We start from the raw sequence: 17,036 nt of genomic DNA, 5'->3' as shown, positions 1-17,036 counted from the left end.
TTTACAAAGAAAAAACTGTGTAGTTTTTGCACAGAAGAAATAAAGTCACTCTTTTGATTATTCCCTATATGGCTTTGCCTTCAGTGGAAATGTTTCAAACTTCATTCATTGTATTTAAAGTTTACATCATAAAAATTTAGGTGTTTTGTATGGATCCTTAACTTTGGGAGGTGGAGTATGTTATCATTTATCCTTATTTCAAATTCAGATGTAGAATTTATTTGGGTTGCCTTGATAATGAATTAAAATTTCAAATTTTCTATAAATCTTGCATTGATCATGGTGCAGTGGGACAGTTAATAACCCCTCCTGTTTCTTCCTACAACACATAGAACTGTATCACCCGGATGGGACACTCAAACCTAACAGGGCCGCCTGACTTCATTCTGCTGGGACTCACAAGGCTGCCGGAGCTACAGCTTCCCCTGTTTGGGATCTTCCTCTCCATCTACACAGTCACAGTGGTGGGCAACCTGGGCATGATCATTCTGACCAAGCTGGACGCCCGTCTGCACACACCCATGTATTTTTTCATCCGACATCTGGCTATCATTGACCTTGGCAATTCCACTGTCATTTGTCCCAAGATGCTGGTGAATTTTGTTGTGGATCATAATACCATTTCCTATTATGCCTATGCCCTGCAGATGGCCTTCTTCATCATGTTCATTGTCAGTGAACTGTCCATTTTGTCAGCCATGGCCTACGACCGCTACGTGGCCATCTGCCACCCTCTGCTCTACGGCGCCATCATGTCCCAGACACGCTGCCAGGCGCTGGTGGGCATTCCCTACCTGTACAGTAGCTTTCAGGCTCTACTGTTCCCTATCAAGTATTTCACATCGACCTTCTGTGGCTCTAACATCATCAGTCACTTCTACTGTGATGTTGTCCCCTTGTCACCTCTGATCTGCTCACAGGCACAAGAAACAGAGCTGTTGACCATGCTGTTCTCAGCATTCAATTTGATCTCCTCCCTCCTCATTGTTCTTCTGTCCTATGTGCTGATCCTCTCAGCAATTTGTCGGATGAAATCTGCAAAGGGAAGGAGGAAAGCTTTCTCCACCTGTGCTTCCCACCTGACGGTGGTGGTGGTCTTCTACGGGACTCTGCTGTTCATGTACGTGCAGCCCAAATCTGCTAATTCCTTGGAAACCAATAAACTGGCCTCTGTCTTTTACACGTTAGTGATCCCCATGCTAAACCCTTTAATCTACAGCTTTCGGAACAAAGAGGTAAAAAATGCTTTCCATAGGGTTTTTAAGCAGCGATGCAAGCTTTGTGTTTAGTATTCAGTATTGCATAGGGTTATAACAAATTATAATAAAGGCAAATGTCACATGATAATATTTCTCATAAAAACTACTGCACAGGTTTTAGCTCCAGAACATACAAGCAGATTGTTCTTTCAATTTAGCTAAGCTAAACCTCGATTAAACATCGATTGGATGTGACTTTCTTTTTTTTTTCAGCTTTAATTGAGTTTATTGGTACATTTTAGGGATACGGTACAGTTACATTCACTGTTGGGATCTTGTACCTCTACATGACAAGTCTTGATTCTCATTTTTTTTCTTAGCACTCCTTCACTCCTTAGTTCTGAGTCAATGTGTCGTCTGCAGATAGAGTGAACACGTATGAAATTCTCCATCTGTAAACTATGTCTGTTTCTGTCAGTTTGGGGGTGGACAGATATGCTCCTTAATCTGTTTTAACTGTGTTTTCTGAATCAAAACAAAAATATAAACACACTGAATTTCTTACAGATAGTAAGGTTCAAAGGGACCCTAGGAAATAAAACATCACCAGCTCACTAGCTCAGACACCATTCTTACTGCTGTTGTCTACCTTATTATTGTGGGACCCAAAATGTTGGTAATTTTTCTTATGAATCACAAAAAAATATATTTCTTTTTTGTGTTCATCATTAGGGATCTTTTTGTTTTGTCATCGATTTCCCTCTGTAACCTTGTAATGCTGTCTACACAGTCGTGAAGACACAGAGGGTTTTGTTAGATGCTCCCAGCAATTGCTTCCCTCTTTGTGTTCCGCCTCTCCTAGTAACCATAAAATTGTATGTCATCCTGTGTGAATCGTGTCCTCTGTGTTTTCTCCTGAGGCAGTCTGCCCTTACTATGTTTGCTGTGCTTCAACACTCATGAATTAGAGGTGATAATTCTGATTATTATGTGTTCAATGTTTCATTGTGTTTTCTCTTCGGGATGCCCTTATGTCTTATCTCCTTATTCTCATAACCATTCTCAGGGTGAGAGCTCCTCAGGCAGCTGCAAGGATTTTTCCACCTGGAAATCTGCCCTACGGGTTGCAGCTGCCACAGCGTTCTATGGGACTTGAGTTTTCTGCATGGGTCATCGAAGCCCTGCACTTTCTTTGACATTGACCAATGAGCATACATATTTCATAACCTGATTATATGCAAGTCCGTCAAGTTCGACTGAAGCTCCATATTTTTAACTGGACAAATTTGTAATTGTGCCTGATGCCAGTTATATTCAGGGTACGCGAAGACTTTACGTACTCAGTCATAGGAGTAAGCTCAGAGTAAACTATTTCCAACATTGTGGTCACACGTTTTCTACTGAATACGTTTTTTCCCTTTCAGATCTGTCAATGGAATATATTTTGTAATTCAGTAATTCATAGGTTCTGATTGTACCTAACTTTTTCCTCTGTCTTCCCATTCTTTGATATCAGGTGATACAACATAAAAGATAAAATGTTTAACACTTTTATAAAACCTCTTAAGTTTGTTTTGTTTTCCCAGTTATTCTCACTGTGTAACTGACTGCTTGGATTCATGGATTTTTATCTGGAAAAAGCAATCACTCCTTTAAGAGATATATTTCAGGTTTTGTGTTTGTGTTATTAAGAGGACATTAATTCAACCAATTAATTCTTTGCCCTTCTTTCAAAGGGGGGTTCTGTCTCTATCTTCTTCTTTTTTTGTTTGTTTGTTTGTTTGTTTGTTTTGTGTTTGTTTTTTTAGACAGGATCTCACTATGTAGTTGAGATTGACCTGGAACTCACTATGTAGCCCAGGATGGTCTCAAACTCACAGTGATCCTCCTGCCTCAGCCTCCCAAGTGCTGGGATTACAGGGATGTGCCACCACGCCCGGCCTCTAAATTTCAATCAATATGTTGATGTGCTATATTTTCATTGACTTTTATTGTTTTATTGCTTTGTTGATCTTTTTTTGAGTTGCACAAGGATAGGGTGTACAAGTTAAGTGAAAAGATTTTATTTTGTATAAAATACATTGGCAATGGCAAATAGATATTACCAAATTGCTGATGTCTCTAAAATGAAGTTTTAGGTAGACATCAGAACTATCAGGCAGTACCACACTCTCACACTTACTGAGAGTGAGTACTGTATCATAAGCATTAGTTGTGTGTTAGAGAAGTAATCAAAATAGCTTTGGGAGAAGTTGTAAGAGTTCCATCATGGAAGATTTGGAAAGGTGAGCAGATATAGTTTACCAAAATACTAGATTTTAGAAACAGATTTCACAGACAGGTGATCTATCTCTAGATTTTGTGTTCTTAACAACTATCCTATATTGTCTCTTTGGCTTCACCAATGTCACCCTTATAAGAGAAGGCGGGGGGCGGTGAGGATTTATAAGATGAATAAGTTCCTTAGAATCCACGGTATAATATGGTGACCATAGTTCGTAGTCCTTTATTGCTCAATTGAAATTTTATTAGAGAACAGATATGAAGAGTCTTTGCCCCTCCCCAGCTCTCACAAACCTGCACAAGTAGTTTAACTATGAATGGTGATGAATGAGTTAGTTAATTAGATCTTGGTAATCAGGATACACTGTGCCTGCTGGTACCTCTAATAATCACCTTAGTTGTTATGAATACACAATGTATAATTGTCGACTGTTTACAACACAATATAAAAAGAGCAATGAATCTCTAGAACATACCAAACCAGAAAATGAATTCATGAAAGGTATACTTTATCAATTAATGAATTGATTCAGTAATATAAGCTAATTAGGCCATTCTAGATTAATGGTATTACTCAAACAGGAAGACATCACCAAACCTATGGATGGCGGTAAAACTTTGAACAGAATTACAATAAATTGTGGAGCCTAGGGGGCAAGCATTCACATTAATTAAACAGTCAAAAACATGCTAATGCAGAATTTTGAAAAAGTGTTTCTATTTAATAATTTCACTCTCCAGAAAGTCACACTGAGAAATGAAAACTGAGGAAGAGAATTTTGTAAAGAGTAGCTGCTAGATACTATGCTGCTAGATAATATGTGCAGGAGGAAATCTGCTGAGGACCATTCATAACAGATGATGTTTCTGTAGCACAAAAGAGAAGTCTGCAACAGAAATAAACTTCTCCCTCTTAGACTGGTACCATTTTGTGTCAGCTTCATCAAATTTGGAACATTAATTCAAGGATAACACAATGCCAAGTACTCTGGCTCTGATCATGTTGAGCTACTGAGTGAATGAAAGCAAATCCAAAAGGCTTTGATACCACAACACCATCTGTGGGTACAGCGTGAGGCAGAAGAGTTTCTGCCTCCTGCTCAGTGGACTCTTAGAAGAGCAAAATTAATAAACACGAGGTAAATGGCCAAAATTTAGAAAGTCGCAAGGCAATGTTCCAGGAAACATTAAAATCCAAAACTAAATTTGTGGTGATATCATAAGGTGACAGCACAGAATCACAGAACATTGGGTCTACAACATCGGGTCCACAACAGGCCAGTGTCCCGAGCACAGTGTGTGCGTCCGTGGGGTAACTGCCCACCTGCAGAGGACCAATAGCAGCACTGCACACTGTGCATACCTGTGCCACTGCCAAACAAGGACACGTTGGGATGGAGAGAGTCACAGGGGTTCAGGGGTCACGAACCACTTCTGAGCAAGAAGCCTCTGTGATAATGAAAACCCCACAGAACAAAAGCCGTACACACGTGCACGTAGAAAAGAACATGGGTTCCACTGTGCTAGATAAAAGGCAACTGAGGAAGGGGCACATGCGTGTGTTGAACTTGGATTTGAGCTGAAGTAAGAGAATGATTCTTCACCAAGGAAATGGCATAAGTCACCAGGAACAACCCAAAAAGCACAGGGTTAAATTCTTTGCCACCTACCAGTCCCCCTTGTGAAAGCCAGTAAAAATTGTGAAATAATTCTCAGCGATTTGGTCATTTATTTTCTTGAAATGTTAGTTGAGAAGGATCCGAGATTTAAAACAAATACAGGAGAATATGGAACTCATTAAAAGCAAACTGAAACATCTATGGACCCGTGTCCTTGGATAAATGAATATTATTTTCTGAATTTAAGTCTCCTCATTAATAATCTTAGGGATTTTATTTTGTTTTTATCGTGTGACTTAAGGTTGTTTTTCATTAAAAAATATGAATAAAGAATTTTGGTTCTCAAACTTTCAGCCACTTCCATAAAGTTTCTACCATGATATATCAAGGTGACACAGAAGACTCATTGAGAATGACAGAAAAGTAGTCATAAAATTACATTAAACCTACTTCCTAACATTTGACTTGGATATAAAAGAAGTAAATGATAAAAGCTCCAATTGCCCATCAACTGGAGATTGGATAAAGAAAATGTGTTTTTGCTTTTGTTTTGTTTTTATAAACTTGAGTACTACTCAGCCATAAAGAATGAAAAACTAGAGACATTTACAGCTAAGTGGATGTACATTGAGGCCATACTCCTAAATGAAATTAATAACATACACATGTGTAAATACCAAATAGTTTCTCTAGTGTGAAAAACTAAAAGTGTAAACAAGGATCAAAATGTAATATTGATATTGTGTCATAGGAAGAAAAGGTCTAAAGTAGTAAAGGAAGTGGGAGGGGTAGGGGAAAGGTGAGAAATGAACAGAAAAAATATGAGAAAAGATAAAAATAGAAACAAAGTCTTTGTCAACAGAGAAGGGTGGATGGGGTGGAAGGGAGGGCAGGGGAAGGGGGAAAAAGTAAGAACCAAGATAGGTCAGGTAAAGGTAAATGTATTGTATACATAAAACTTACCAATAAACTTTACGGGAAAAACAAAGAATTGAAAAGTGCCAATTCATTAAAACAATTGTAAATGTTTATGTCCCCAACACCGCTGCACATTTATATATGAAGACATGAGGAGTGAAATGGACAGTAATACAATACTTTCCAATACTCTATATAAGAAAAATAAATAAAAGTATACAGCTACAGAAAGGAAAAATAAAATTACCTATATGGAGAAATCCCCAAAAGTTAACATACAAAATAAAACACCTGTTAGGTTTAGTAAATATACTTAGAAAAGTTGCAGGGTAAAATCTACGTAGAATAGGTTGCATTTTCTGTACTAAATAATGAATGTATCCAGAAAAGAAAACCAAGAAAGCACTTTATGTGCTAAATTTCCAAATATAATAGCAAAGCTGTAAGTAAATTTAAACAAGGATATGAAAGACTTGTATGCTTGCATCACTAAGAGTCCAGTGAAATAAACTGAATAAAACACGTATGTGAGAAGACATCCGATTTTTTGCATGCGTTGTTAGAATGCATTTTGTTAAACTGCTTATAAAACTCAAATAATATAAAGATTTAGTGACATTCCTACCAAAATTTTACTGCTTTTCTTTACAACTATAGTGAAAATAATATTAAAATTTATGTGGAACCACCAAGGCTGCAAATAGAAGAATTAATTCTGAGAAATAAAAACATTTAGAGATATCACACTTGCTGATTCCACATAATATTTCCAAGTTTCGTAGGAATGAAGCAGGTACATAGACAAACTAAACAGAATAGGGAAGCAATAAATAGATGCAAACAAAAACAAAACTCTTTTTTCTGGTACCAGGGAGTGAACTCAGGTCATTGCACTTGAGAGGCAGCTGGCATCTGAGCTCATTTTAACCAGTGATACCAAAATTAGAAACAATGCAGCTTTTTCAATAACTGGTGCTAGGAGCCTGGATTTACACATGCAAAGGAACAAAATTTGAACCTTATCTTTCCCCACACAGAAAAAGCTACACAAATATTTAAATGGAATATTATCTAAAACCGCACAACCCTTAGAAGAAAATACTGAAAAACCTCATTGACGCTGGCTTTGTAAACAATTTTTTGCTATCACATTAAAAGCTAAGGCTTCAAGAGAAAACATAAAAAATGGTACTATATCTAATGAAAAAGATTCTCCCCAGCAAATGAAGCAATCAAGCAAAATGAATAGCTTGCCTACTGAGTGAACAAAATATATGCAAACTACCTAATTGATCAATATTCCAAATACATACACTACTCACAAAAACCAATAGGATAATATAATCAGATAACCAGGTCATTTAAATGGCCAAAGGACCCAAATAAATACTTCTCAAAAAAATGCATATAAACAGTCAACACATACTCAGGTTCTTAACATCACTAAGAAATTAAAGATATGCGAGTAAAAAGCGAGATGATATATCCCCTCCCAAGCGTGAGGGCAGCTGTTACTGAAAAAGACAAAAGATAGCTGTTGACAAGCATGTGGAGAGCAGCGACCCTTACATCCTCTGGGGTGGAAGAGCAGACGATGGAGGCGCTTGTGATGAGCAGTGTGCGGTTTCCTGAGGTTAGAAATGACGTAAAGAGCCCACAGTCTGTCTGGCCAAAAGAACAAGAAGGTGCAATAGTTACCACCACAGCCACAAGAAAATGTGGATTCGTTACAGAAAGGACACAGAGAAAGGGAAATCTATGTTCCCTATGCAAATTCCGTCCGATTCAATGACCCCGCATCATTTAAGTGCGAGATAAATTCCAGGAACTTAGCAATGTTAAAAGTATGAAGTCATGTTTGTATAGCCACCAGCGTGACACAATTTTCTGTGTGAGCGAAACCATGTTTATTTTCTCATTAAAAAAAGAACAAACTGAATCCGCGCTGTTATAGGTAGTTAGGAAATTCAGACATGTCCATACCACAAATCACCGTGCCCCAAATATAACTGCAGGGAGGGCAGGGGAATGGGGAAAAAATGAGAACCAAGACCTGCCATGTAAAGGTGCAAGAGCCCAATGATGAATGTAACTGTACTGTATACCCTAAAATGTACCAATAAACTCGATGAGAAAAAAATTCTTGATATTGAGACGTCCGTGAAAATTATAGAAAAACATGAAGTGGGAATCGAAGCTGAGTTTTGCTGCTGCTCCCTTCTCAGTCGGGAGGGTTCCGTGCTCCCGATCTTGAGTAGAGACTGTGCTGACTTCCTGCCCGGTCCGTCCCGATCCATCCCGCACATCCAACCCCCACGTCATCAGTCGCCCGCTGCTCCACTGCTCCTCAGCGCGTTGAAATTCACGCTCACGGTTTGCGGGACTCACTGAGCCTGCAGCAGACGACAAGAACACTACTCACAAAATACCTACTGTTGGTGTGGTGGGCTGTGGCAAGACAGTTTACCCTCGCTGGTGCCAAGGACCTACAAACAAAAACGAATAAAGCACAGCTATTAGAAAGAATACCTGAAAAGTAGAAGTATTGATTTAGGCTGAACTGAATCACATAAAAATAATTCCCAAAATGAATCTAATAAAACAAAAGTGGGCATAGTAAAGCAAGATACATGCACATGCATGGAAAAGTGCTCTTACCCTGGACAGCGAGTATACAAAAGCTTAAAAAACAATGAGATATATTATCCCCTGCTATTTTTCATTTCTAAATTCAATACTAAATATTCCTTTATTTATGAAATATTGATGATGATTTGGAGAATAGGACTTTGACAACCTGGTAATAATATAAACTACTGCAATAAGTTTGGAGATGTCAGTTTCTTCTCAATTTATTTATGCATCTACTTTATGATCCAGAAATTTCAAAACATCTTCTAAAAGAAAGAGTAATGATTTTGTTAACAGAAGGTGTTTATAATAGATGTAACGAAATAATCCTAAACTCAAAAATATCTCGTAAGGAGAAATATCTAGGAATTTTTAAATAGTTATGCAATGGAGGAATCCATAAAAGTACAGACATAACAGGGACACAATTAGAAAAATATGCCAAGAAGATGAAACAAAATGGAGGTTATACACTGTGGGATTTCACAGACAGGAAATTCAAGTCAGAGAAAAAAATGCAAGAATGGAATTTAGAGCAACAATGGCTGAGGATGACGAGATATTGTTCGAGGTAAGATATGTGGGAAATTTCTTCAAGACCGAAGAGCTATGGTGTGGGAGGTGAAAAGCACGAGTGAGATCTGTCTGGAAAAATCTACACCATGAGTTAGCTATTAGGTAAACATTAAATTGGTTTTTTTTCAAAATTGAATATTTTTCTCTGTAAAATTCCAAGTTTCATTGTGCAAATGCCCCAGTTCCTCTACAAATGGAAACCAAAGAGGAAGAATTCATGCTTAAAATGTGGGACATGCGTGATATTGTATTTAGGAGGTTGTACGCTCAATAGCATTTCACTGAACAGTATCCAACAGTAGTGGGATTTCATCTCAGCAAATACAGCTGCTGCGTAGACATTGTAATAAATCATTGTTCATCATAATTGTCAAGATTTTGCCTAAAGACAACACATCTCATACTCATTCACAGATCGGGCTTTAATTTCATATGTTCCAGTTACCCTCTTTGCAACTTCTTAAACTCTGTCTCACACAAAGAGCTAAATGACGTATTTTTAACTTACTGCCTACGCTGTATTAAAGAGAGAGGATAATCCTAAGTGACAGGATGACATCATTTAAAATCCCCTGGTGATGCTGGAACTGTCCCAGTTCACAGGGGTAAACTAGGGTGAAAGTTTCCGCTTTGCTGCTCTGCTGTTTTACTCCACATACGTGGGTGAACAAGTTCCTCAAAATCTCTGAAGTCTCCACGGAACTGCTCTGCCCAATTACATTGTTGCTTTCCCTGAGTCTCCTTGACACCTTCTCCAGGGGGAATACACGGGGGTGTCACCAGCGCAGATTGTAAGTCTCTCAGGCGGTGTAGATATAATGAAGTAAGTGAATTATAGTGGGTGAATTAAGTGTTATTTCCTCAGGGAGCACCACAGGAAGGATGGGGATCCTTAAATTCTTATCCAAACTCCAAGAGTGATTTCTGAGAGAGGAATCTGACTCTTCTTTGGAGGTGGGTAAGAACTGCCTTGGCTTCTGACACTTGCTTGCATTTCACAAGCCTCTGCTACCTTTGGATTTGTACTGCAGATACAGCCAATGACAGCTGATTCCTTTAAATGCACTACAAAATTCAGTGTCTCTGCTGTGAAATAATGTGCTTCAGATAAGTATCTCTCAGTAAGTATTTTATTTGGGGTATAAAAATCCATGAACTGAACACAACCCAACCTAAATCTATCTGACTTGGCAGTACTTAAGGTGACATAGATAAAGCAAGAAAAAAAAAAGGAGTTGGAAAAAATAAAGTGTAATCACTGATTTCATAATTTAGAGTCTATTAAAATTAGGATCTCCAGGTAAAATAAGACAATTTAATTTGATTCTCAGATATAAGACAAGTTGCACTTATATTTTATGAAACATTTTATTGTTGAAATATCTCTTTAATAGATATAAAATAGCTCTCTTTTAGAAAAAATATTTAAAGATAAGATTTTGAAGGTGAAATTTCATAAAGTGCAAATAATTTTTAGTGACGTAGGCCACAAGCATAAATGTGCAGATATCTTAGTTTTTGATAGTCTTTTCTTGCATTTTTGTTATTTCTGGCTCTATTTTTTCATACTGGATAATACCAATGCTCAGTATACAGAAAAAATATATATAAATGTTTTTAAGCATTTTGACATGATGAAGAAAGCCCTGAACCTTAAATAATTACTAACTAAAATAAGCATGCAAAGAGATTGAAAAACTAAATCTTCTGCATAAGTTTTGTACTCTGCTTGCTGTAGTGGACACCCAAGTGGGAATATTTAAAATGCGCACAATGAGATATTTCTGAAGAGCCCAGAGGTATTCTTTTTCATAGATGGAAACTGCACAGGGTGAAGAAATTTCTATAGCTTTGCAGCGATGTAAAATGTAAACTAAACTGGAGATAGAATGAAAAAGATCTAGCATTACTGGGGAAAATTAAGTACTCTGCATTCACAAGATCAGTCCTGGAATTCTGGATGATTTGCTCAATCAAACTCATCTTCTACTCTATAGTAAAACGCTAAGATGGTGGATCCCAGAAACTTACAAATTCAAAATTAAGGTTTCAAAAGGAAACAATTTATGGTCCAGGAGAGTGAATAAGAGGTCTGAGAAGAATGAGACTCAAAGGAAGCAGCCACGACCACTGCACCGCGGAGAAGAGACACAAGCCCAGCTCCACTTCCTGACTCAGAAACGCAGATGGACATCAACATAGCAGATCCCCAGATCTCCTGCCCACTGGTATCTGCTGTGCTCTGCAAGGCAGCTGCTCTGAGCTGTGCTTGGCAACTTTGTGGTGGGCTCCAAGAATTTGTTACCCAGTGTCTGTGCAGGGGACCCCAATGTCCCAATAAACAATCCTTCTATTCTGCATTCATAGAACAGAACGTTTGGTTTTCCATTTCTCCTCCACAGAAAATTTTACTGAGAAAGTTGCAGGTTTTCACTGAGTTGATACTAAATGTGATTGTAAGAGATTTCAACAGATTAGGCTAAAACTGCTCCCCAACTTTCATCAATTCTGCTTGATTTATAGTCTTCTTACATCAATTTTGTGAAATGAAGGGTTTTTACTGAAATATTTTAATATTACAGTGCCACACTCTATTCCATTATGAAATTGCAGAAATAAAAGCTATCAGCATATGTTATGAAATGATATGAAGAAAATATCAGTCTTATTAAAATCTGACATCTTACAGTGATTATTTAATTATATAAAGTATATAAAATTAAACACTCAAAATCCATGTGTATTGATAAAACCTACATATATGAGTAAAAATAAATCTACATCTTAAAATATAACGTAGTAGAGGATTCTCTTTCAGTAAATCAAAGTGAAATTATCCTTACAATCTCAGTAATGAATGTAAATATTCATGGAGAATAAAAAAGAATTTAAGAACGTTTACTACAAATAGTGAAAACAACATATAAATTAACTAATTTTGATAATGAAACTGACAAATCTACAGATATTGGTGGGTACATTTTCCTATGTAAGAAGGCCAGAAGCTGGGGATTTAGCTCAGCAGTGTCACCACCTCCCTCACAAATGCAAGGTCCTGAGTTTAGTTTCTGGTACCAGAGAGAGAGAGAGAGAGAGAGAGAGAGAGAGAGAAGGCAGAATTTATCAATGATAAATAATATTAAATTTGAACATTATAAACATACACACTAATCACCAAATAAAATATCATTACCTCAGTTCTCTAAACTTGGACTCTACAAATGCCTGTAGACCTTAATCCACTATGACTTCAATTAAAGCAAGAAGGAATGCAACTCAGAAGGTAAAGAAAAAGTGAGCTTAATTGATTGGATTATGTGTCTTATTTTTAGAGGTTTGACAAAATATTTTGCTGAGTTCAGGGAGACTCTGTTCCCAGCCTACCACAAAAACGCTTTGTCTCTTCCTTTGCAAGTATTGTCTACAACAGCAACATGTCCCTAGTGACCACAACCCTGTCAAACCTAACCATGGCTGGGTCACTAATTAATATTGGTAGCTCTGGCCTTTAAGGTCTTTGCTGTTTGCTCAGCACTGGCCATACCAGCTCCCTGTCTGTTTCTCTTTAGCTCTGTCTCTGAGTTTTTTGTCTCAGCATGCATCCTAGCACCAAGTAGAAGGTCTGGACCCACTCCTGGGGGCTCAAAGCATCAATTAATTAATTAATTAATTTACAAAGCAAAATATTTTGTCAAACCTCTAAAAATAATAATAACTTTACGAGCCTGCCTATCTATGGCATAGACGTGGGCAGCAGCATTTATCAATTATTTATCACACCTCTTTAACAATTCATGAAAGGAGACTGTCAGAACCAAACCCCAGAGTAGCAAGAACGATACTATCTATGTGTTTGAACAAAATGGTACGTCTTTGGGTTGATTAATGGCAATGTGTATTATTGTAATACAAAGATGTTTTTATTTCAACTTTTACTCTATTTTTCTAACCCTCTTACATGTTCAGAAAAAAAACTTGCTCCATCCTATAGATGAAATAAAGGCTAATGTTTCGACATTGACACTAATATGATTTTGTTGACAATAGTTTTGTTCCAAATGTTACTGACTCTTTCAACAAGTGAAACTATTCATGTATTTCACATGAACACTTCATTTAGAGAAGGAGAAAATTATACTCCTTCTAAAATAATTAGAATCAGAAGAAGACATCAGTACGAGACAGAATGTTACAATAAATGTTTCCATTTTGTGCACGAGTATTAAAATCTGTTTGCCAATTCTGAATGACACACACGGCATTTCCCCTTTTCCTCCTCAGAACAGATATCTGACCCTCATGGAGAGACAGAATCTAACTGTGCCAACTAATTTCATTCTGAGTGCAGTCTCCAGCCTGCCTGAGCTGCAGCTCCCCCTTGCCTGGATCTTCCTCATCATCTACATGATTACAGTTACAGGCAACCTGGGCATGATCATTCTGACCAAGCTGGATTCCCACTTACTCACACCAGTGTATTTTTTTATCAGACACCTGGCTTACATTGACCTTGGAGATGCCACCGCCATTTATCCCAAAATGCTGGTGAATTTTGTTATGGGTCAAAATACCGTTTCCTATCTCGTTTGTGCCGCACAGATGACATTCTGTTACGTTCATCATTACATGATTACAGTTACAGGCAACCTGGGCATGATCATTCTGACCAAGCTGGATTCCCACTTACTCACACCAATGTATTTTTTTATCAGACACCTGGCTTACATTGACCTTGGAGATGCCACCGCCATTTATCCCAAAATGCTGGTGAATTTTGTTATGGGTCAAAATACCGTTTCCTATCTCGTTTGTGCCGCACAGATGACATTCTTTGTTACGTTCATCATCAGTGAACTTTTCGTTTTGTCAGCCATGGCCTACGACCGCTATGTGGCCATCTGCAACCCTCTGCTCTACAACGTCATCATGTCCCAGACACGTTGTCATGTGCTCCTGGGCATTCCGTACCTCTATAGCAGTTTTGTTGCCCTGCTGATCACTATTAAGACTTTTACATCTACTTTCTGTAGCTCTCAGGTCAGTCACTTCTACTGTGATGATGTTCCTCTATCACTTATGCTGTGCTCAAATGGACGAGAAGTAGCATTGATGATCAATCTATTTGCAGGTTTTAACGTGACATCCTCCTTCCTGGTAGTATTATTGTCTTACCTTATGATTCTCTTAGCCTTATGTCGAATGCATTCTGCAGAAGGAAGAAAAAAAGCTTTCTCCACCTGTGCTTCTCACCTGACCGTGGTGGTGGTCTTCTACGGGACTCTTTTCTTCATGTATGTGCAGCCCAAATCTGCTCAGTCCTCTGACCTTGATAAACTGTCCTCTGTCTTTTACACTTTAATGATCCCCATGCTAAACCCAGTGATCTACAGTTTTAGGAACAAAGAAGTAAAAAGTGCCTTCTACAGGATCTTCAGGAATAAGTTTAAAGTTTGTATTTAGTGTTTCGTGTAGAATGCTAGCATAATAAGTACTAAAAAGGCAATGTTGATTGGGAAACTAAAACTAAAAAAGCATTTCACTTGACAGCCCTTCTAATCGAGAGGAGACACATTTTCTCACCACAGGCAGCATTCACTACAATATACCTGTATAGAAAATTTCATTATTTTCCACCCCAATTAAGCCTCAAATTTTAAATACCAATTAAATGTCACTTTTCCCCCCAAATTCTCTGCTATTTATTCAATGTTGTTTCTTCTGGAAATTTTTATTTTTCAAATAATAGTGGATATTACATTGTACATGAATGATCTATTTTTGTTTTGCTTTTATTGCTGTGGTTTGGGTTTTGAGAACTTCCCTATTAAATCTTGCTTTTGTTTTTACATACTAAATCTCAAACTACAGTTCAAAATATAGGTTTCTGGCATTTATACAGCATATTTATGGATTATGTGGGTTTCTGTTCAGGCAAATATTTGATTTCTTAAAAGCCAGCATGTGGGGCATTTTGTTCTATTTCCAGAACACCTAGTAGTGTTCTTTCATATTTAATGTTTTTTAGGAAAATAGATCAAAAAATGCAAGGTACATGTTAACATGATTACATAATATTCCACTTTTAATTACAAATCATTGACCTATCTGGGAGGTAACTAAATCCTGACATGAAATTGGCAATAAAATCAGCAAGTAAGTGCTTTAGGACCTCACTTATAGATGTGTTTAATATCCTGAGTTATTTAACAGAAACACGATTGTTATGGGAAATAAATTAAAGATGGAAAGAAACTAACGGGACTCCTGAAGATCACAATATAACATTAATAATAAATATTTATTGAATTATTATGGCCTCTGATTATTCATGAAAAAGGTGAAGATGATAATTTCAACAAGTCACACTAGAGTCCTTCCTAAGTGAATGCAGTAGAGAAATAAGACACTGAACAAAAATTACTAGTATAGCCACAGTATTATGCAGAAGAAAAACAAGATGCCTAATATAGTATAATTTTAATTCTAATGGGAAAAGAAACGGCAGGGCAAAAAATGTGGGGAAATGTTAACCCGAAATTCTGTCTGAAATTCTTTTTTTAAAGGTTCTTAGCATATATTATGGGAGTACTGACGCATCTGTAATGTCAACACTCAAGAAGCTGAAGCAGGAGGGTTGCTAAGAGCTGAAGTCTAGCTAGAGCTGCACATTGAGTTCAAAATGAGGATGAAATTTATTGGAAGTCACTATTACAATAAAAACCAATGCAGGAAATAGGTTTAAATAACTCTAATTACAGTTAAAAGAAAAAACAATCTATATCATAATTGAGGCATTAAGTAAACATGAAATACTTTTTAAATTCATTAGTTTGATTGGTACATTTTAGGTATATGAGATAATGACATTCATCATTAGGAATATTCACCTTTACATAACCCATCTTGGTTCTTATTTTTTCCCCATTCCCTTGCCCTCCCTTCAACCCCCTCCACCCCCCATACTTACAAAGACTTTGTTTCCATGTTTTACATTTCTCATATTTATTCTTTTCCCGTCTTTCCTTTCACCTGCCACTATTTTTTTCTTTGTACCATTGGGGATCGAACTCAGGTCCTTGTGCTTATGAAGCAGGCAGCAGAACCACTGAGCTAAATCCCTAACCCCTCCCCTTAGCACTCTTGCTTCCCCTTTGAACCTTCTCTTCCTATTTCACATTATCTATTATACATTTTCATCCTCACTTATACTTTCATTTTTCTCACAGCAGACCAACTATTACTATTTACACACGTTTCCTAATTTATTTTCCTTAAAGAGTATGGCCTCAATGTGTCTCCACTTAGCTCTGAATGACTCTAGTTCCTCTTTCTTTGTGGCTGAGTAGTACTCCATTTTATTTTTTTAAAAAATCTTCTTTATCCAGTCTCCAGTTGATGGGCAATTGGGATGTTTCCAAGTTTTAACTATTACAAACTGTGCCCCTATGATCATGGGTGCACATATATCACTGTGGTGTGATTCTTTTAGTTCTTCTAAGAAGACAACTGGCAGGGGAATAGCTGGGTCAAATGGGGCCTCTACTCCTAGTTCTTTGAGGCATCTCCATACTGATTTCCACAGTGGTTGCACCAGTCTACACTCCCACCAGCAGTAGAGCAGGGTTCCTTTTTGCCCACAGCTGCACCAGCATTTACTATTGGTTGATGTCTTGATAGCAGCCATTCTTTCTGGGGTGAGGTGGAATCTCAGCAATGTTTTTATTTGCATCTCTTCAATGACCAGTGATTTTGAACATTTTTTCATATGTTTATTTGGTATTTCTACTTCTTTGAGAAATATCTTCATTTC

The 17,036-nt window shown here is 37.4% G+C and overlaps 2 protein-coding genes across 2 annotated transcripts; both read left to right on the top strand.

The window, feature by feature from the left end:
- The first annotated feature begins 347 nt into the window (after positions 1-347).
- On the top strand, positions 348-1,289 carry LOC104851177 (olfactory receptor 8K5-like). Its single transcript, XM_010608353.1, has one exon. The coding sequence runs from the start codon at positions 348-350 to the stop codon at positions 1,287-1,289; it is 942 nt and encodes a 313-aa protein (XP_010606655.1).
- A 12,236-nt stretch (positions 1,290-13,525) lies between these two features.
- LOC104851176 (olfactory receptor 8K5-like) lies at positions 13,526-14,686 on the top strand. The gene is made up of 2 exons (XM_010608352.1): positions 13,526-13,646; positions 13,869-14,686. The coding sequence occupies exons 1-2, from the start codon at positions 13,526-13,528 to the stop codon at positions 14,684-14,686; spliced, it is 939 nt and encodes a 312-aa protein (XP_010606654.1).
- The last annotated feature ends 2,350 nt before the right edge of the window (positions 14,687-17,036 follow it).

Source organism: Fukomys damarensis, unplaced genomic scaffold (assembly GCF_012274545.1).
Source record: "Fukomys damarensis isolate Sample0158 unplaced genomic scaffold, DMR_v1.0_HiC HiC_scaffold_27, whole genome shotgun sequence".
In the NCBI taxonomy this organism is placed as follows: domain Eukaryota; kingdom Metazoa; phylum Chordata; class Mammalia; order Rodentia; family Bathyergidae; genus Fukomys; species Fukomys damarensis.
Note: the sequence above shows the minus strand (reverse complement) of the source record. Positions and strands in the feature narration are given on the sequence as shown.

Excerpts from the sequence above, each read along its gene's own strand:
- LOC104851177 (XM_010608353.1), top strand. The coding sequence starts at position 348 with ATGGGACACTCAAACCTAACAGGGCCGCCTGACTTCATTCTGCTGGGA.
- LOC104851176 (XM_010608352.1), top strand. The coding sequence starts at position 13,526 with ATGGAGAGACAGAATCTAACTGTGCCAACTAATTTCATTCTGAGTGCA. Across the intron at positions 13,647-13,868 it reads CTACATGATTACAGTTACAG|GCAACCTGGGCATGATCATT; the intron begins GCAACCTGGGCA and ends TTACAGTTACAG.